This window comes from Etheostoma cragini, chromosome 15 (genome assembly GCF_013103735.1).
Source record: "Etheostoma cragini isolate CJK2018 chromosome 15, CSU_Ecrag_1.0, whole genome shotgun sequence".
NCBI lineage: Eukaryota > Metazoa > Chordata > Actinopteri > Perciformes > Percidae > Etheostoma > Etheostoma cragini.
The window spans coordinates 2713516-2731274 of NC_048421.1; the positions used below are offsets into that span (position 1 = coordinate 2713516).

General features: G+C 42.5%; 1 protein-coding gene across 10 annotated transcripts in view; it reads right to left on the reverse strand.

Annotated features, from left to right (window-relative positions):
• Nucleotides 1–1291: 1291 nt before the first annotated feature.
• The window catches only part of LOC117957836 (RNA binding protein fox-1 homolog 2-like), a 43918-nt gene continuing 27450 nt past the window's right edge, over nt 1292–17759 (reverse strand). For 2 of the 10 annotated variants that reach the window (XM_034893898.1, XM_034893903.1), the window contains 8 exons: nt 9401–9488; nt 8364–8420; nt 7893–8040; nt 6696–6738; nt 3851–3957; nt 3054–3129; nt 2862–2900; nt 1292–2680 (listed from right to left, as the gene is read on the reverse strand). In XM_034893898.1, the coding sequence (XP_034749789.1) occupies nt 2636–2680; nt 2862–2900; nt 3054–3129; nt 3851–3957; nt 6696–6738; nt 7893–8040; nt 8364–8420; nt 9401–9488 (603 nt within the window). In that variant the 3' untranslated portion in view covers nt 1292–2635. Of the gene's footprint in view, nt 2681–2861; nt 2901–3053; nt 3130–3850; nt 3958–5708; nt 6259–6695; nt 6739–7892; nt 8041–8363; nt 8421–9400; nt 9489–17759 lie in introns of those variants that run through there. The other 8 variants (XM_034893899.1, XM_034893900.1, XR_004659607.1 and 5 more) reach the window with 8 other exon arrangements.

The window sequence follows — 17759 nt, forward strand, 5'->3', positions numbered from 1 at the left end:
CCGTTTCCCTCCCTCTCTCACAAAAGCATGCATGCCAACACTTCTGATAATACTTGTAAGGAATAATAAAAGACGGGGGGGAAAAAAAGAGGTAATGCGCGTCAAAAATACTCATTGGACCTACTGCACACAGTTTTCACAATCATACAAAAACACCAGTACCCCTCCTCGAACTGTCCGCTCCAACCTGAGCGCATTAAAAAAATAATAATAATAATTTTCCCGGCAGGGGAGGATGTTATCCTGTCAGCTCATGATTAATGGTTCAGCGTCTCAGTCACCATCATCTCCATAATGTCCCTCTGCTAACCACCCACACATTGGTTCATTGTTCAAAAAACGTGGCCACTGCTGGGCCACAGGGCGCTTTCCACATTGCGTAGACGTTTCCCTCCGTTTACTTTGCCTGGACTTATGGCAAAAGCAATTTAAAGTATCCCCTCTGTCTTTCTACTTATCCCTCATGACTCCATCTTCTTCCAATATCCCTTGTCTGCATCGACAGCGTGTTTCATGTGTGTTATTAAAATAGAAAAATAAAAATGGGTGGGTCAGATTTCCCAGATTTGTCTTTTTGAAGATGCTGCTTTTATGACATTTCCCAGGGTGTCCTTTCAACACTGCGCTGAAAAATACAGCTGCAACCCACTGATTAAAAAACAAAATAACAAACTAAGGTAAAGGCACAAAAAAAAAAAAAGAATCAACCACAAAACTAAGAACTACATCAGGACCAAAAATGTGCTTTCTCCAGAAAATCTTTGGAACCAAAAAAGGCAAATAATAGCAACAACAACATAGTGAGAGTATATGGAGATATGATAAATACAGGACAGAGACTTGGTCTATTAATAGTCTGGCTTGCGGTCATTTCATGATGCCTTCACACAGACTGGTAAAGGAGGACTTTTAACACTATTTGGATCGAGCAATCCCAGAAGGCATAATGAAGGATTTTAAAATTACAAAATGATGTGGACACCTGGTGTTTAAAAATCGATGCGTCTAAATAGAAAACCGGATTCATTCTCATCACTTCCAAGACGCCATCACACGGCTGCGATCTCTCAGTTTCAGAAGCGTTCTAATCTGGGCTGTTCTGTTGGGATCTACTGTTCTGCTGAGTTTCCACGCACAGAGCCGACTGTAGGCAGAAATATCTCAATTGGCCAGGAGGGATTCCCATTTGGCTGACTGGCAGATGATTAGTTCCCAGTGTGGGTGTTCCCGCTTCCAATATGATAAATCTAGTTCATTTGTGTGTTTGATGGGCTTCATATTTAAAAAAATGTTTTGCCGTCTGACCAGTTCATTCACTGCATCGCCGCTGCAGCTGAAATGTCTGACGGTTTAAGGAGACGGAGAGAAATGGGCCGAGTCCTTTTTTGGAAGAAGTACTATGAGCAGATCCGATGATGAGTCTTAGAGGGGGAGGTGCACAGAACGTTTCTAAGTGGACATGCATGCAGTTCAAACTCATTCTACGTCCCATCGTAGTGTTGCAGGATACAGGGATAAATGGATGAGACCAGCAATAAGGACAAATGAATGGCTCTGTCGCTGAAGATAATGGACCGCTCCAACGCGTCCACGGTATATAGAATGGCAGCAAACACTGAATAGATGAAAGAAAACCAAATGAGGTAATGTAGAAAAAAAGCCAAATGTTTGTCTTTTTTTCTTCTTTTTTTTCCTCTTGTCATTTTCATGCTTTTTCGAAATTCTATTTTTTTTTTTTTTTTTACATTCTTTTTCTGGCCAAGTAGTGAAATGTTGTAAAATGAAAATAAAAAAACAAAAGATAAAATTCCCATGCTGTTTATGTTGTTACCAGGACAACAGTGGTTTTTGTCAGTCAGGTGCTCCCAATGCCCTCCAGCTAAATGTTTCGGTATCCCGGCTTTTGCAAAATGACAGGACAAGAATAATTCCTACATCTTCCGTATTAAGCAGTCTGAGTTTCATTATTACACCACGATGCTGAACCAGAGGAACGTCTCTGCTGTACAGGGCTGTAGCTTGACGTCAATGTAGTGTTTAAAAACATGAGTACCTTTTATAGTAATGCTGTGCTGTGGCATCACTGTGTGCAGGCCAACACTAAAAGAAAGGGGGAAACCGTATACTTAGTGTTCAGTGTAAGTGTGTGTGTACAAAGGTCTGACTAGGTCGTATAGGGCAGTGGATACACGGTAAGTTCAGAAACTTATAGGAACAACATAAAAAAACAAAAAAAACGGTTGTGCAGGGTCACACAGGGACAGCAGTCTCTCTCCGTCCAGGTCCCGTAGTGTTTTAAAAACCGTCCTATTTGTGCCCCGTAGTTCAAAGTAGCAGACTCCGGCTTTTATGTGGGAGACACTCCTGGCAGTTTTGTCATCTTTTCCGTGTCGGCGACAGACAGACGAGTACAGAAACAAGAGTTTGAGTTGATGATGTGGCATATGACCTCTCTCTTGCCACGGAAAAAAAGATATATATATATATATATATAAGAAAACAAAAACCAAAACACAAAAGTTGTCACGATAGTCCGCCTGCAGAAAAAAAATGGAGGGGAGCTGCTGCCAAACAAAGAGCTTGAAAAAGGGTTTTTGGAGCGATGTGAAATTCCTCGGGTGTGATTTGTGGTTTTTTAGTAAGGAGCAAACCTACTGTATCCTGCCCGGTATAAACTGGCCTAAAAGAGACAGAAAGGACAAAACAGTCATCGAGTGGAAAAGACCAAGTAACAGCTTATTGTTGTGAAAAAAATCTATTAAATGTAGTCTACAAACACAGTTATACTACAAATCCACAAATGATACATTTATTCAGTCTGCAAATGTGTACATATATTTATTTGTTTCTTTTTGACCCACTTGCAGTGCCATGAGTCCTTCTACAGACAATGATTGCTGCTGAGGACACACAAGAAAAAAGTCCTATGATGGATCCAAAGAAGAGCTTCACATGGGCAGACCCTCTCAATAATGAGAGAGCTGTGTAACCCTTCCTTCTTTAAAAATATACAACTAATGCTCCACACTGGTTGTTTGAGTCGCTTTACTTACCATTGCTCCCACTCCGTAAGCAGCAGCGGCTGGAGTTAAAGCGTGGTAGGGATCTGTAGTGTACACCCGGCCATAACTAGCAACACAAACATACACAACATACAAGAAATTACACATTTGGGTTAAAAAAACTAAAATGTTTTATTTTTTTCACCCTGTGGAGTTTGTCCCAAATTGCTACGCCGCAAGTGATGCGATACACAGAGTGTGTAAACCTTTATAAGCCGTTTAATGCATCTGCTTTATATCGACAGCGTACCCACCTAAAGTTTGCTTGCCGACATAACATTAACTGGCTGGCAGACACCTCGCAAATAACCTCAAACTTATTATCTGGTTACAGTGACTGGGTCAATGGATTTAACTGTGTATTTCTCAAAGCTTTTTACAAAATCTAAGCAAGAAAAGGTCAAACTAATAAGATTAATATTTTAGAATGACAGTCCATGGGGTTAGCCATTCTGAGTACCGACACAGGCGACACCCCCTAGCGTTTTGGCGGTGAAATGCACCGGGTCGCACGCTCTACCAGTTGAGCGATCCAGGCACCCCATAACGTTGAGTAGAGCTACAGTATGATCGGGCCCAAAGCAGATATAAAAGGCCTGGGCATAAACCATGGCAGCAGTTTTGGTCCCAACATGTAGCTCCAGAGGTCCCAACTAGGAGCTTCTGTTCTCAGTTAATTACCAGAGTTGACATTTAGTTGGTTACTAAAAAGTCATCATTCAGTTACATTCATTTGGCTCCCCATGTTCCCATTCAGGCCTGTGTGTCAGTCAGGTTTGTGACCTCACCTGTCGCTGTAGGCGGCAGCTGCGGCGGTTGCTCCGGTTACGGCGGCCGGCTGGGCGTAGCGATAAGCGGCGGCGGCGGCAGCAGCAGCAGCAGCAGGGTAGCCTCCCTAAAAACACACACACACACACATGCACGCAAGAACTAAGTCATCTGCCTCTAAGGAAGACACCTGGTTAAGGTGAGTAAATGAGTGGGGGAGGGGCACCAAATTGAAATGGAATATACTGACATTTCATTCTAAGAAATGTACCTTACAAAATGATGCATATAAATTATTATTATTAAAATTATTTTTCTTTCCTTGTATTTAGTACAAAAAATAACTAATAGTTAAATTTCCTAACACAGACTATGTATGCCCAACCCTGTTTATCATAAATACATATATACACATTGTATACATTGACTGAAATGCAGTATGTGTCAGTATATTGCATTTCTGTACGGGGAAAGGCGGAGGATGTGGGACAGGAGTGCTTTATCAGTGAGACAGAGAGAGGGAATTGGAGTGTCCAGGTTGAGTTAGATTGTATTATTACCACTACGGGAAAGGGGGAGGTGAAGACAAAATGTTCACACAGCTGAGGCCAAAAAGAAAGCTCATTGCCTCATCAACACAGAAGATTCAAGTAATAATCAGATACATCCAGAGAACGCCTACAGTTTAAGGACACTAACAGAGTCACAACACCTAGTGTTGCATTTATGTGGAGACACATAAATGTGTCTCCACATAAATGTGGAGACACATTTATGACAAAAATGGCATTTGTTATTGAATATTTGGGGTCTTTTCACATGGTTTCAGGAGACAGAAAAAAAAGAGAGGAAGATGGGAGGGGGGGGGGTCAAACACACACACACAAACACACCCACGCAGGCCTATGCTGACTAAAAATCATCTCCTCGCTCTGAGATTACATGCATGAACCAAATAATAGTTCAAACCTGTTAAAAACACACAATAAAAGACAACACCACTGCATTTGGACCTGATTAGAACAGAGCACAGCAAAGCACAACAGAAACGCCCCGGCATTCTCCACGAGGCCTGCGACACATGGGGCACAGGCGGTGGGGGCGGGGAAGAGAAAACGGGGGTTATTGGGGAGCGAGAGCAAGGCTTTCTGGGTGAGAGGAGGGACAGGAGGACATGGAGCAGTAGTCCAACATGTCAGCATGCAGCGGCTGATCAGCACATGCTTCAGTAATCATCCTGGGAGGGGTCGGGGGGGTTAATTTCAGTGAGAGACCATGTTCTCCGATTTAACTTGAAGGATTTCAGAGTATCTCACATCCCAGGCTAACGTTGACTGGACGCTTTCTGCAAAATGGTAAGATCCAATTTTGAAAGGAGCCATGCGAGAAACCTGTGGCTTAGAATCAACAGGGTACCCGCAGGATTCCTAAAGTTACACTTTAAACTTTAGACATTTTTAATACCACATAGGATGAAATTTAATACCAACTTCATGGCCATATGATTGAAAACCACTGTGGATTTTGAGCCTGATAAAAGAACTATTTACCAAGTAACGTTCCCTGCTGTTTGTAAAGTGCTCCTATAAGATATATAACACAGTAAAGGAAAGGGAAAAAGCCAAAAAGCATAAAATGAGCACTTTTTTGTAAAGTTTGTATGTATTCCAATTACAAAAAAAAAAAATATTTGTAGCATTTAGAGCTCTTTGCTATGAAACAAAACACCAAAATTCAATAAATTTAAACGTTACCTACACAAAAAATGTATTTATGGCATTTATTTAATCCTGTGACAGAAAGAAAAAGAAACATTGTGAGATCTTTGTAAACAAATGTAATAATTTTAGGCCATTTTTTTTCTTCTTTTTTTTTTTAAATATTTAAGTTAAGACTTTAATACTTTTAAGACCCTGCGGGTAGCCTGATTAGCCATCACCCAATTTAAAAAAATATGACAATTTGCATTTCCCTTCATTTTAGGTTGTTTGAAATGTATGTGTGTTGTCATTTTTGCCCACAAGAGAACACAAGAAAGGAGTTTCTCCAGGACTAGCCGACCAGACAAAACAGACCAGGGTCTTTTTTTGGAACAAACTGGCAGAAAAAAAAAATACACGCTCAATACAATTTAGTAGTTTAGTAAAACAACCAACCAACCAACCAACCAAACAAAGCCCTTCCCCCCCATTCAAAAAAAGAGAGTGCGCATTCCAGTGAGTTAGTAGAAAAAGAAAAGAAAAAAACTAAAAGCGGTGGTAATTTGGTTTTAAACAACTAAAAGACAACATGTTCCAGGTCAGATCAGAAGATGATTCATAAGATCAGAGGAGGTAGTACAATAAAACAATGCACACTGTGGGTTTGGTGTTGAGTTGACCCTACCTGAGGCAATCTGGGACTAAGGACTGAGTCCTGAAACACTAGTCTATAGAGAGAACAGAAACAACCGTTGTCAACCTGGATACACACACACACACACACACACACACACAGTCTCGTTCATACGCTCAGCCACTCGTACACTGACGCACGCAGCCGCATCCGCCCACAGAGCAGCCTTCATGGTGGTGTTTAAGACCCTCCAACCTATCATTTTCCCAGCTATTTTTTTTAAATCAATGCTATTGTATTTTGACCCAAGAACTGTAAATTATATAATAGTGGAAATTTTGTCACAGCAAAAATAAATGAAAAACTTGCTTTTATCATTCACCTTTATGCAGGCAGCTCTGTGCAGCGCATGACTGGACGCACATGCAGAATCACCCCAGAGGAAGAAAAAATAAAAATAAAAATAGCGCAGGAGAAGACCGTGAGGGGAGGTATAAAGAGGGTGTGTTGGTGGGAGGTGAGTTTACTTACATATAAGTCTGCAGCTCCGTAAAACCCATCCTGATACACCACACTGAGAGTGAGGAAGGAACAGGGAGAGAGGGAGGAGGAGGAGGAGGAGGAAGAGGGGGGCATAGTGGGGATGGTGTAGTAGAGGGGGGTGCAAACGGAGTGGTGCACAGCCCCAAGAACCAGAGTGGACGAAGGTCACAACACAGTAAAAAACAAAAGATGGTACAGGAAGAGAGAGATAGAGATAGAGAGAGAGAGAGAGAGAGAGGGAGGGAGAGAGAGAGAGAGAGAGAGAGAGAGAGAAAAAAAAGTAGTTATTTCACACCCATGCAGCATGCAGAGGAAATACAACTTCCATTTAACTCCAAAACTGAAACTGAAAACAAACAATAGACTTGTGGGACTAATTAACTTCATTGAACTTAAAATGAGACCGTATTGTTCCACTGTTCCCCAGTTACAAGAAAAAGCTAGGTGCTTAAAATGGATGGCATAACGATGTCAGATAGGTGTAGTTTTCAGTGGAGCCGATATGGAGAGCGTATTTCCTGCAGGCCCCCAATTTCATCTTGTTTAGCATCGTTTGAATACCATCACAGTAAAGCAGCCGCGAGCCCATTAAGCAATCAATTCTGCTTTTATCTGAAAATCACAGCAGTCACAACCCCATTAGCCACAGCACAGCAACAACATGCACAATACACATATTGCTGGGACAATAGAACAGCTCACGGTAAACCTAAATAATTTGTAGCAAATCTGTGAGCAGGGTGACCGCTTCTGCGTAATGGCTGAACGTGGTTAGTGTGTGTCGTATGCAAATCTGCCGATGGTGGCTTCTGCGAGTTTATTCAAATGAACCCTGAATGGTGCAATCCCATCAGCGTGCCATACTCTTCTCTGAATAGCTTGTGAACTGACTGACAATGTGCCAGTTGGAGCGCTGAAGAGATTGAAGTGTGAATAATGTGTGAGCACAGCTGTATTAAACAGAGCGCTGGTCAAATAGCATCTGGGAAAATGATTCTGAAAATGGTATTCATGAAGTGTTCAACGGATTTTACTAGGCACTAAACAAAACAGATCTTGACTTGTTTTTCCTCGTCTTTTTTGTCTTTTCTTAAATGTGCTATGTAAAACATCCTGCAGATCTGGGACAGCTACAAAGCATGTGACGTCGACAGCTCTGGTTTAGAAGCGGAGCGTCTTTCTTACCCGGGGTAGGTCGGGATGGCAGGCTGAGGCACGGCAGCCCGCACAGCACTGTAGACCGGCCGGCCTCGGCCCCGGAGGTGGGCACCGCGGAAGGCGGCGGCTGCTGTGGTGGCCGCTGCCGCTGCTGAAGGATAGGGAAACCCTGGGACTGGAGAAGGACACGGGTTAGGATGGGGTGGGGGGGGATGGAGAGGATTTAGGGAAGATTAAGATAACAACGCAGGCAGTAAAAAGACAATGTGAATGGGGAAAATAAGGGGGAAGAACCAGGGTGAATTAAGGGAAAAAAGAAAGAGCAAAGAGAGAAGGGGAAGAATCCAACTGCTGCCCTAAGGGCTTGACATCAATTAAAGTGTCAGCGAGGAGAAACGCTAGGCAAGCGGTGCATTAATATGAATGAAGGATTGGAATGTGATTAAAATGTAAAGTTAGCTGCAGAGACAGAGTAAGGGACGTAGAGACTGGTCTTACCTGCGTAGATCTCTGGTCCGTACACGGCCCCCATCATAGGACTCAACTTCCACCCCGCTGATCACACAGAGAGCAAGGGGCACTTCATTAACATGGGCAGTTTAAAAGAGCAGAGGATCCTGCTGCACTTTTATGTACAAATACACGCGTTTCACTACACCATTAACCCTGTTATTCAGTTATACACCTATTGGTGCCCTTCATGGTTCACCCTGTACTAAAAGACAGAAGACAGGGGACAATAGTAGGGCACCGCAGAGCATTTCTATAAAATTAATTGTAATGGCTGCTTCTGTTACACCTGCCCAACACCGCACTATACTTGTGTTCTCTACTCTAAAGTCCTCTACTCTACTCCTCTAACCTGGAGCTGAAGCGTCCTAAAGGCAGCAGAGACACTGGATCCGGCTCTGGCTGCTCTTTTTGTTAGGTGCCTGTGTGCTTTTGTCTTGTAAACAGATGGTAGAAAATGAGCACAGCCGGGCAGATAGAGCAAGTCAACATTGCCAAGACTTTATTTAACCCTTATTTTAAACTCTTTCTTTAAGTAAATTTAGAAGAGATCAAAAATGTGTCAGTGATCGCGAGTTAACTATGGACGATCATGCAATTTTAACCGATTGACAGCTCTATGATATATTAATCAACACTTAAAAATGTCCTCATTGCTACATGCAACTACCATTTAACAATCAAACTATGGATTACATGTTTTTTTATTCTGCTTAGAAATGCTCCAAATGGGGGACTAATAAGTCTTACCAGTTGGGTTAAGCTAACAGCAGCTCTTTCTGTCAGCTGACCTCATGGCTGGTAGACGGTGGTAAAAATAACAACACTAAAATCGCTGACGGCCTTACATAACTCTGCAGCAGAGCCTACGTGGGGGGGGGGGGGGGGGGGGGGGGGGGGGGGGGGGGAGATTTTACCCTGCCAACACCTGCCTCTTGTGTGTACCTATGCTGTTTGTATTATTAGGCGAGCCATGCGTGAGTGTTGGTGTGTGTGTGTGTGTGTGTGTCAAGTGTGGTTGTTACCATAAGGCAGCGTGCTGAGAGCCTCTCCATTAGGGTAGGGGCTGACCATTTTCTTGTTGGTCATCACCCTGGCTGTGGCATTATTCACCTGGGGATGGAGGAGCAGACGGTCAAAGACCAGACACAAAGACTCAACACTGGAAACTAATGGACATCACACTAGATCACAGGACTAGATCACAACGCTGATATGTTGTGTGTAATTCAACATTTCTGCAGTTATGTGCCGGTATTAAGCTTGCTTCCATTTTTTGTACATCTTGATGAATCTCTGAGGAAATAATGTACATTAACTGCTATTGGGTCCTTAAGCGTGAATACTGCCGTCATTTGGAGTTCATGCTCATTTACTTCAACGTGTAGTTGACATTTTCTCCAATCATTCTGGCCTACGTGATTAGTCCGTTAAATGACCTTTTAAAAAGATGGCTTAAGGTTAACTGTTAGCCTACCAACAACCTTGATGTGACAATGCTGCAACATGTTTTTGAGGGACTGTTTTCTAGTAAAAATAATTGATTTATTTCTTCTGACTTCATGTGCAATAAATGTGCTTCTACACGCTGAGAAAAAATAATTAAAATGTGACCTAATGTACTGGCTAAAATTTAAAAGTCACTGGTGTTGCACTCTGCCGGTGTGACAAATGTGAAAGTCCTGACATGGCTGCTAAAAAAGTGTAAAAGTGGGTGGGGGCGGTAAGTTTTTTGTTTTTTTTTTGTCGTCATGCAATAACAGAGAGATTCCCAGTAGAGATTTGGTGAGTCATTGTGGAGCAATGTACAGGCTGCCATGGGTGACATTGGTTATGATGCAGCTGTGACTGCAGGGTGGGGGCACAGCAAAAGAAACTTAGCTATACTTTTCTTTTTTTTTGGCATGCACAGGTTAAATTATTGTTGTCTTTTTAGGTGTGTGTGCATGTTCCGCGCATGCTGGCTGACATTTGAGTCTAATGCTTGGGCTTTCAATCCAAGATGGCTGATAATCTCCTCTCTGAGCTTCAAAGGCTCACACTCCGGTCCCTTGATCTACCCTCGTCTTCCTTTGATGGGTTTTAAGAGAAGGAGATTGTAGCTCTCTGTTAAAACCCATATACTGTCCCAGTGTGATGTTTAAGGTCTACATCTGAGTGTGTGGCGAGCTAAAGATGAATGACCTTTTGGCTAGATGAGGGGAGAGTGTGCGACACAAAGAAGCAGAGAAAGAGCGACTGAGGAATGAAGAGTGCTTGTGCGCAGACAAGCTGCACTCCCATTAACGAGACCATTAGGGCCGAGACTACCAGTCGCATTGCCTCTCTCAGTGAGTCATTTTCTTTATCGGCAGAGCTTCATTCTAATGGAAATGAGGTTTACCTCATCTTTCCCTCATTGCAAATGACAAGGCCAGTGGCAAATGATTCAATTAGCCTAGCCTGGCTAGCTATCTGACGCAACTATCCGCGGGCGTCTGCGTGGAGACATTTCAAAATGTAAATGGATTTGATGAATCAAATTAATTAAACCAAATTTGTGTCGCAGTGAAATTGTATCCAGACTTGTAATAATGTGGATGTTAAATGGAAAGGCTGCATTCACACAGAGTCAGAAGTTGCGGCAAAATTGCCAGTCCACCGATTGTGCAGCGGCAGGCGGGCCCGAAAAAAAAAAAAAAAAAAAAGGGTAGTGAAAATTTGAAAAAGACTTTGGAGATACGCAACTCATTGTCACAATAACCATCGATTAGACATAACACAATGTTACGTCATGTTTCAGGTGACATCACTCAATTTGCCTTTATGCACCAGAATCCAAAAATAGATTTATTAAGTTAGTTAACACTCATAAGGAATTTGCTTTGGTTGTTGTGCACCAGTTTAAAATTCAAGGACTGATAGGACCCGCGCCCTGGTTGGATACTGAAAGTAACGTGTTTTTTTTAATGGCTAAACGCTAGCACCATGGGAAACACACTGGGCCATTTTAGTGTGACTCCTAGACCGCCGCACACCCCTGCGGTAATCGCTGCAATTTAGTGTGAATGCAGCCTAACTGGTAATGATGATGAAGAGTTTAACTTTTGTTAATGGTGGGTCTTTGTGGGTACAGCATATGCAATCAATGAAATTGGGTAAAACGGTTCACAGGAACACATGCAAATCAACAGAATATGTAAGGCAAATCTCAGAGGGTTAATAATTAAGAAAACATTCAGCCTCTCTCATCCCACTTTTGCCCTCCCAGTCCAGCCTGAACAATAAACCAGGACAAAATTAAGTCACATTTCCATATGAAATCAAACTTGTGGGGTTTACATACCTAAAAAATAAATATTCAAAAACAAAATACAAGGAGAGAAAGAGGGGGTGCAAAAAACATTTGTTTGACAAAATTAATAATCATATAACACAGAAATTACACGCAGCCAAATATGGGCGCATCACATGACCAAGAGTGAGTAACAAACCAAAAAAAAGGAAAAAAATTCAGCCAATCAGCAAGCGTCGGATGCAGCATAGAGACCAATCAAAACATTCGTAGCACTCCCACATCGAACATATACGAGACAAAGATGGGACCGATAAGTTAGGAGGAAGGGATGCAGGGGAGAAGTAAGGAGACAGAGCCAGTCCATTTACAAAAATAAATAAATAACAGGAGGACGTAAAGATGGAGTGAAGAGAAAGAGAAAACAGGGAGAAAGTTTACATGAGCAACACAAAAAAATTTAAAAATAAAAATTACTGTTTAAAAACAAAACATATATCCCAAGGTGCATCATTCATATAAAGCAATTAGATTTGGTGACCATTCTCCTGAAAATCTCAGTATATGTTGTGGGTTGAGAAACAGAGGGAACAGAGAGAGAGACAGAGAGACATAGAGAGAGGGGGGGGGGGGGGGGGGGGGGGGGGAGTGAGAGAGAGAGAGCAATCCTTATTCCCAAAAAAGGAGAAAAATCAAATAAACACGAGACACTATGCCAGGCAGTAGAACTTTGTGTCACAAACTAAGACCAGTACACTACGACTACTAGTACACAGACAATTCACTACAAAAAAACCAAACCAAACCAAACAGAGAAAAATGGCAGTTAAAGAGAGACCCAAAACACAGTAAGGTAAACCCCATATCGGTTTAGAAATGCATATGGTTTCAGAACACTGGCAACTATTAACTAAACTAGATTTACGGTTTACTTATTTTTCTCTATTTTAATACAAAAGAAGTTGTTTTATAGCAGGTGTAGATACCTGTAGATATGTACACTACATCTGGAAAGTCTTCATCTAGGCTTTATTAAACAGTCTGCATCCAGTGGGCCAGGATCCTGGCTAGCCACTACAGCTAGCTCAAGCCTGGTTAAAACCATTTCGAGTAGGCGTTCTTGTATTTTTTATTGTATGTACATATTATTTCTTGTATAGTCTGTATGGTGCCTTATACCTTGCTGCTGCAGCGCAGACGTTGAAAATAAGAATTTTTAACAGTAAAGTCCATCTAGCCATCTATCTAAACTTGCACATCCAGTCCAATTGGCTTATGTTTGACAAATGTACGATTAGCTTAAAGCAGGCAGGTCAATAAAATAAAATAAATTCAAAACCAGAGCGGAGTTATGTGCCCTGCAGCTCGGGGCCTGCGTTCTGTCAAAGCAATCATAGGCAGCAACAGGGAGCAAAGCTTCATATCATTTCTGTTGATTTTTTGAATTTTTTTTTTTCTATCATTATTATTAGTCAAGAAATTGAATACTGTATACATTGAGTCCAAATGGAGAATTAATCAATTGGACTGTGGGTAGCCGTGTCATTGCATAGAGGAGGGTGATTACATTCGGTCATTCCCAGTGCGGTGTTAATGACATGGTTGGGGGGGGGGGGGGGGGGGGGGGGGGGGGGGGGGGGGGGGGGGGGGGGGGGGGGAATGGGAAGGGAATATTACTGCTTAAAGATCCAATCTGCTAAGAGATGCTATGTCTGTCTGTGTGTATGTGTGCCTGTAATACTGTGTGTGTGGTGTACTGTAAATTACATAACATCAATAGCTTTCTAGGGCATTACACTGCGTGGGCCTATCACAGTTAAGATCACTACATAAATAGGACTAATATTGGAACTTACAGTACATAGTGTATTGTACATTGGACTGTATCAAATGCCCAATGTCATGGGGGGGGGGCAGGGGGGTGGGAAGGGGGGGAATCAGTTCAGTGATAGATGTTTGTACACAACTTACCGTTGCCGTAGAAACAGCGAGTGGTTACCGTGGAGACTGACAACAACACACAGAAGTCGTCAGGGAAACAGAAAAAATATAATAAATAAAGGAACAAATAATGCTAGTAACAAAAGAAACCTAAATGCCCCCCCCACCCCAGCCCCCTCCTTTAGCTGCTCCTCCTCGCGCCGTGTGAAATAAAAACCTGATAGCAGCGGTGTTACAGCTCAGACCAGAATATAAGAGAAAGAAGGAAGAGGAAGAAAGGGGAGAGGGGATGCTAGCTCTCTCGATGCCTAAGCGTTAACGATTAAAACAGTGACAGGAAGGTAATCTGTGTTTGGGGCTCTGGAGAACAAAATGGAGAACGGAAAGATGGGGCAACCTTGCCATAAAAGGACTACTTCACCCTCAAAATGGCTATTTGACATCAGCAATTATTCACCGAATGATGCCTTGAATTCCCAAATCACTTTTTGATGTTTTTGTCGCAATCCTCCACAGTGAAGGGAGAGTCCAACAACGGAGGAAGGAACAGTGACCAAACAGAGAGAACGTCAAAATGATTTCAAAACAAAACAAGTTCTCACACAACCCGCGCAGTGTTTATCCGGTGGTATGCTCAGTACTTCTCAGACCCATTTGCTAAAACCTTTCAGAACTAACCCAGATTTTCCACTGGTTGCGCGTCTTTGCTTCATTCCGGTTTTGTTCCCTCCTCCACCACGCACCATCCCACACAGGGAGCGTCGTCGATTTTATTGTTCAAGTACTTAACAGAACAATCACGAGTTTATTAAGCTAGTGTGTACCTGCCACTCCAAGCGCTCCTGCAGTTAAACTGCTTGCCTTCTCTTTTCTGGCATTGTCTTACTATGTTTTCCACCTCCGAGATGAATCTTTTGTAGTAGCGTGTTATAAATGGTAAGGTTTAGCGAAAATGCACGTGGGTGCAAGTACTGAGCATACCACAGGATAAACGAGACTTGGATTATACCGCACTGGTTGGGTGAGAGTTTGCCAACAGCTATTTTCATATATTCATGTGTTTTGCTGTGGTTACATTACTTCCTATTTCCTCAATGCATTAGGTCTTTTCTCCTGTTTTTTCCAATACTGTGTTCACCGTGACTAAAAAAAGTTTTCTTCATGTATTTGAGGGAACGCTCGCTGAATAATTGATTTACAAATGGTCATTTTGAGGGTGAAGTACTCCTTTAACACCAAAAACTACTAGCCTCCTGAATGTACAGCGAGGGACTGAGACGCAGCGAATTGGAAAAACCTCCAAGAAAAAGTCAGAAGAGCAGATACCAGTTCCCATCAGCCGCCTTCATAAGAGCAGAATAGTAAAAGGGGGGTTTACCGCTCTCTGGGATGATCACAGTCAAAAGGACAGTGGACGTGTTTTGGGTACATTTAGCCAGAAATGACTCAATTCTTGTGTGGTCAGGTTTCAGCCACGAGAGAAGAGCGTGGGTTTGGAAGACTGGCTGTGATTTCCAGTTTTTTTTTTTTTCAGTCACCAAAAAATAAACTGAAGGTTGCTTGATAGTCTAAAAATAAAAACAAAACAGAAAATTAAATACCAAAATAGATGACAATAAATGTAAACAAAATAAGGCGGACGCAGATGATGGCAAAACAAGACGGTTAAAGTTAGCAGAACCGTTAAAGATCATTCTCAAACACAAACGGACAGAAAGACAAACGTGACTGGCAACAAGAGACGAGGGAAGGGATGAGAGAGAGAGAGAGAGAGAGAGAGAGAGAGAGAGAGAGAGAGAAGCTGACACAAAGAGGGTTGGAAAGGGCAAAGTGCAAACTCTCTTTCCCCTTTTCTTTCAACCTTTTCTTCATTTCCTCTCGGGTACAAGCACACACAGATACGCACACATTTCATTCACCGATCGTTTCAAATCATGCAGTAACAGAAAGTTCCGATAACAAAACGAGACCGGTCAAATCCAAAGACTGGGGGGGTGGAGCGGGGTTGTCCTTCACCTCAGGCCATCGCCCATCCAACACTTCATAATCTTACCAGTCTAAACAAGAGAAATAATGCCCCAGAACACAATCACCCAGAGGGTTCAGCATGTTTAAGGGAAAGACTGATTTAAGGCCCAGGCCACAGTGAGCTGAAGGCCAACACTAGGGCTAAACGATTAATGTCACTCAACAGTTTATATTCCTCTTTTCATCATTATATTTACTGATAAATGATTTAAGATAAATGCTGGAATAATGTTACATATCAAAGGTTGTGTTAGAGCCATGGCCTATTTTCAGTGGATGTTTTCATTCATCTTTATACTTTAACATGATAGTAAAACATGCAATGTGTATCCCCCCCAAAAATGCAATTGAATTGTAATTGCAATATCTGGCAAAAACAAAATTGCAATTAGACGACCCCCCGCCCTTCCCCACCCCCAAAAAAACCAAACAAACAAAAACCCAAATCGTTTAGCCCTAGCCAACGGTGTCCCTTTGATTAGTGTGTGGAGCAGCATTGGTTGCATGCAGAACCACAGGCACAACTTCTTCACATCCTTTTCCACGCACACATCCATGCACTAATGATGACACTCTTTACTCACCCCCCACCTCCGCTTACATGCCGAGCTGAACCACTTGTGACACACGCACACATCTAAGCTATTCTGCTCTTTTGTGTTCAAATGTCTGACTAAAACTCTGCGCTGCGGAGGAGCAGTCACTTCCCGTAACACTCAAGCCACACAGATCAACCGCAAACACACAACCGTAGTGCAGGAGTTAGTGAAAGGGAGTCTTTAGGGTTTAGTTTTGTCTCCGAGCCCGCCCAAGCGTCATCTCCTCTGTGGCCGCGTGCACACTGTCTGCAACCACCGACGTGTACAAACAGCTGAGATGTTGTCCATGTCACAGCTGCCACACTGTAGTTCACACTGTGGATTAATCTACACCAAGCAGACCAGAAGGCTACCTGGGGGTTGGCGTAAAACTAAGTAAACCTTTTGTACAATGTTGACTGTTTGGTGCCTGTAAAATTAAAACAAGCCTGTGTTAACTATAGTCTCTTTATTTTGTCATAATTATTTAAAAATTACAACAGGCAGCCTTCATCTTCCCCTTCATACTGTCACCCATTGAGATACAGATGAAGGAACATTGGGAGCAAGCGCATTATTTAGTATTTCATTAGGTTGACGTTATGATTTCCTAATACAAGTTTGCAGTTGCGCAAATGAGACCATGCAGGGACCCAAATGCACTTCCTGTACAGCCAGTAACTGCAGCATAAGAATGATATATGTGACTACATATATATGACTAAATGGTTAGGAGAGATTGCCTATCATTGGCTCTATAGGGTGTCCTACGGCCAAAGTAGCAAGTCAATGACGGACAAAATGTTACTGCCTGAAGCACACAGACGTTATGAGGGAGAACTGCAGAACCATTTACTTGCTAGAGGACACGCACAATCACAAAGACAGCCATGAGCCAGAGTGGGTGGAAATGCAATGAATTGTGGATGTCTGTGAGTGCATATTAATACCCTTTTTCCATCAAAATGTGTGGGTATATGCATTTTGTTTTTTAAACATGGTTACACCTGCTAAACTTGCCATTGTCAGTAGATGATCACGTTTTTTTGGTGGCGTTTCCTGTTTATTCACCGTTTATATCTTCGCTCATAAACTTTCCCGTGCTCAGACGGATCGCTCTGCATCCACCGTCACTCTATCGCTCGCTCCACTACACATACACTGCCTACAGGCACTGCTAAGCTTCTGTAACAACGTAGTATTAGTAAATGAAAGACAGCATTATGGAGGCCAGGAAAAATGTTACGGTGGCTACTCCTTTTTTATATCTGTAACTTAATCAGTTTCTCTTTCAAACTCGGGGCAGACAAATTTCACATTTGAGCACTGCTTGGGCGGAGACGGATGGAAATTAGGGCTGAGTTGAGAGAAGTTACAAACAGAGAGGCAAAAATTGGCTAATCTACTCCGGTGTCCTGTTTCCATGTCTGCCGGTGAATTGCTGTGCCTACTGCAGAGTCATTTGTCCCGGGAGTAAATGCAGACAAAAAAGACAGATGTTATTTGGCGCCATTTGTTTGTTTTTTGAACAGTAGGAAAGGGGTATAAGATACACAGTGTAAC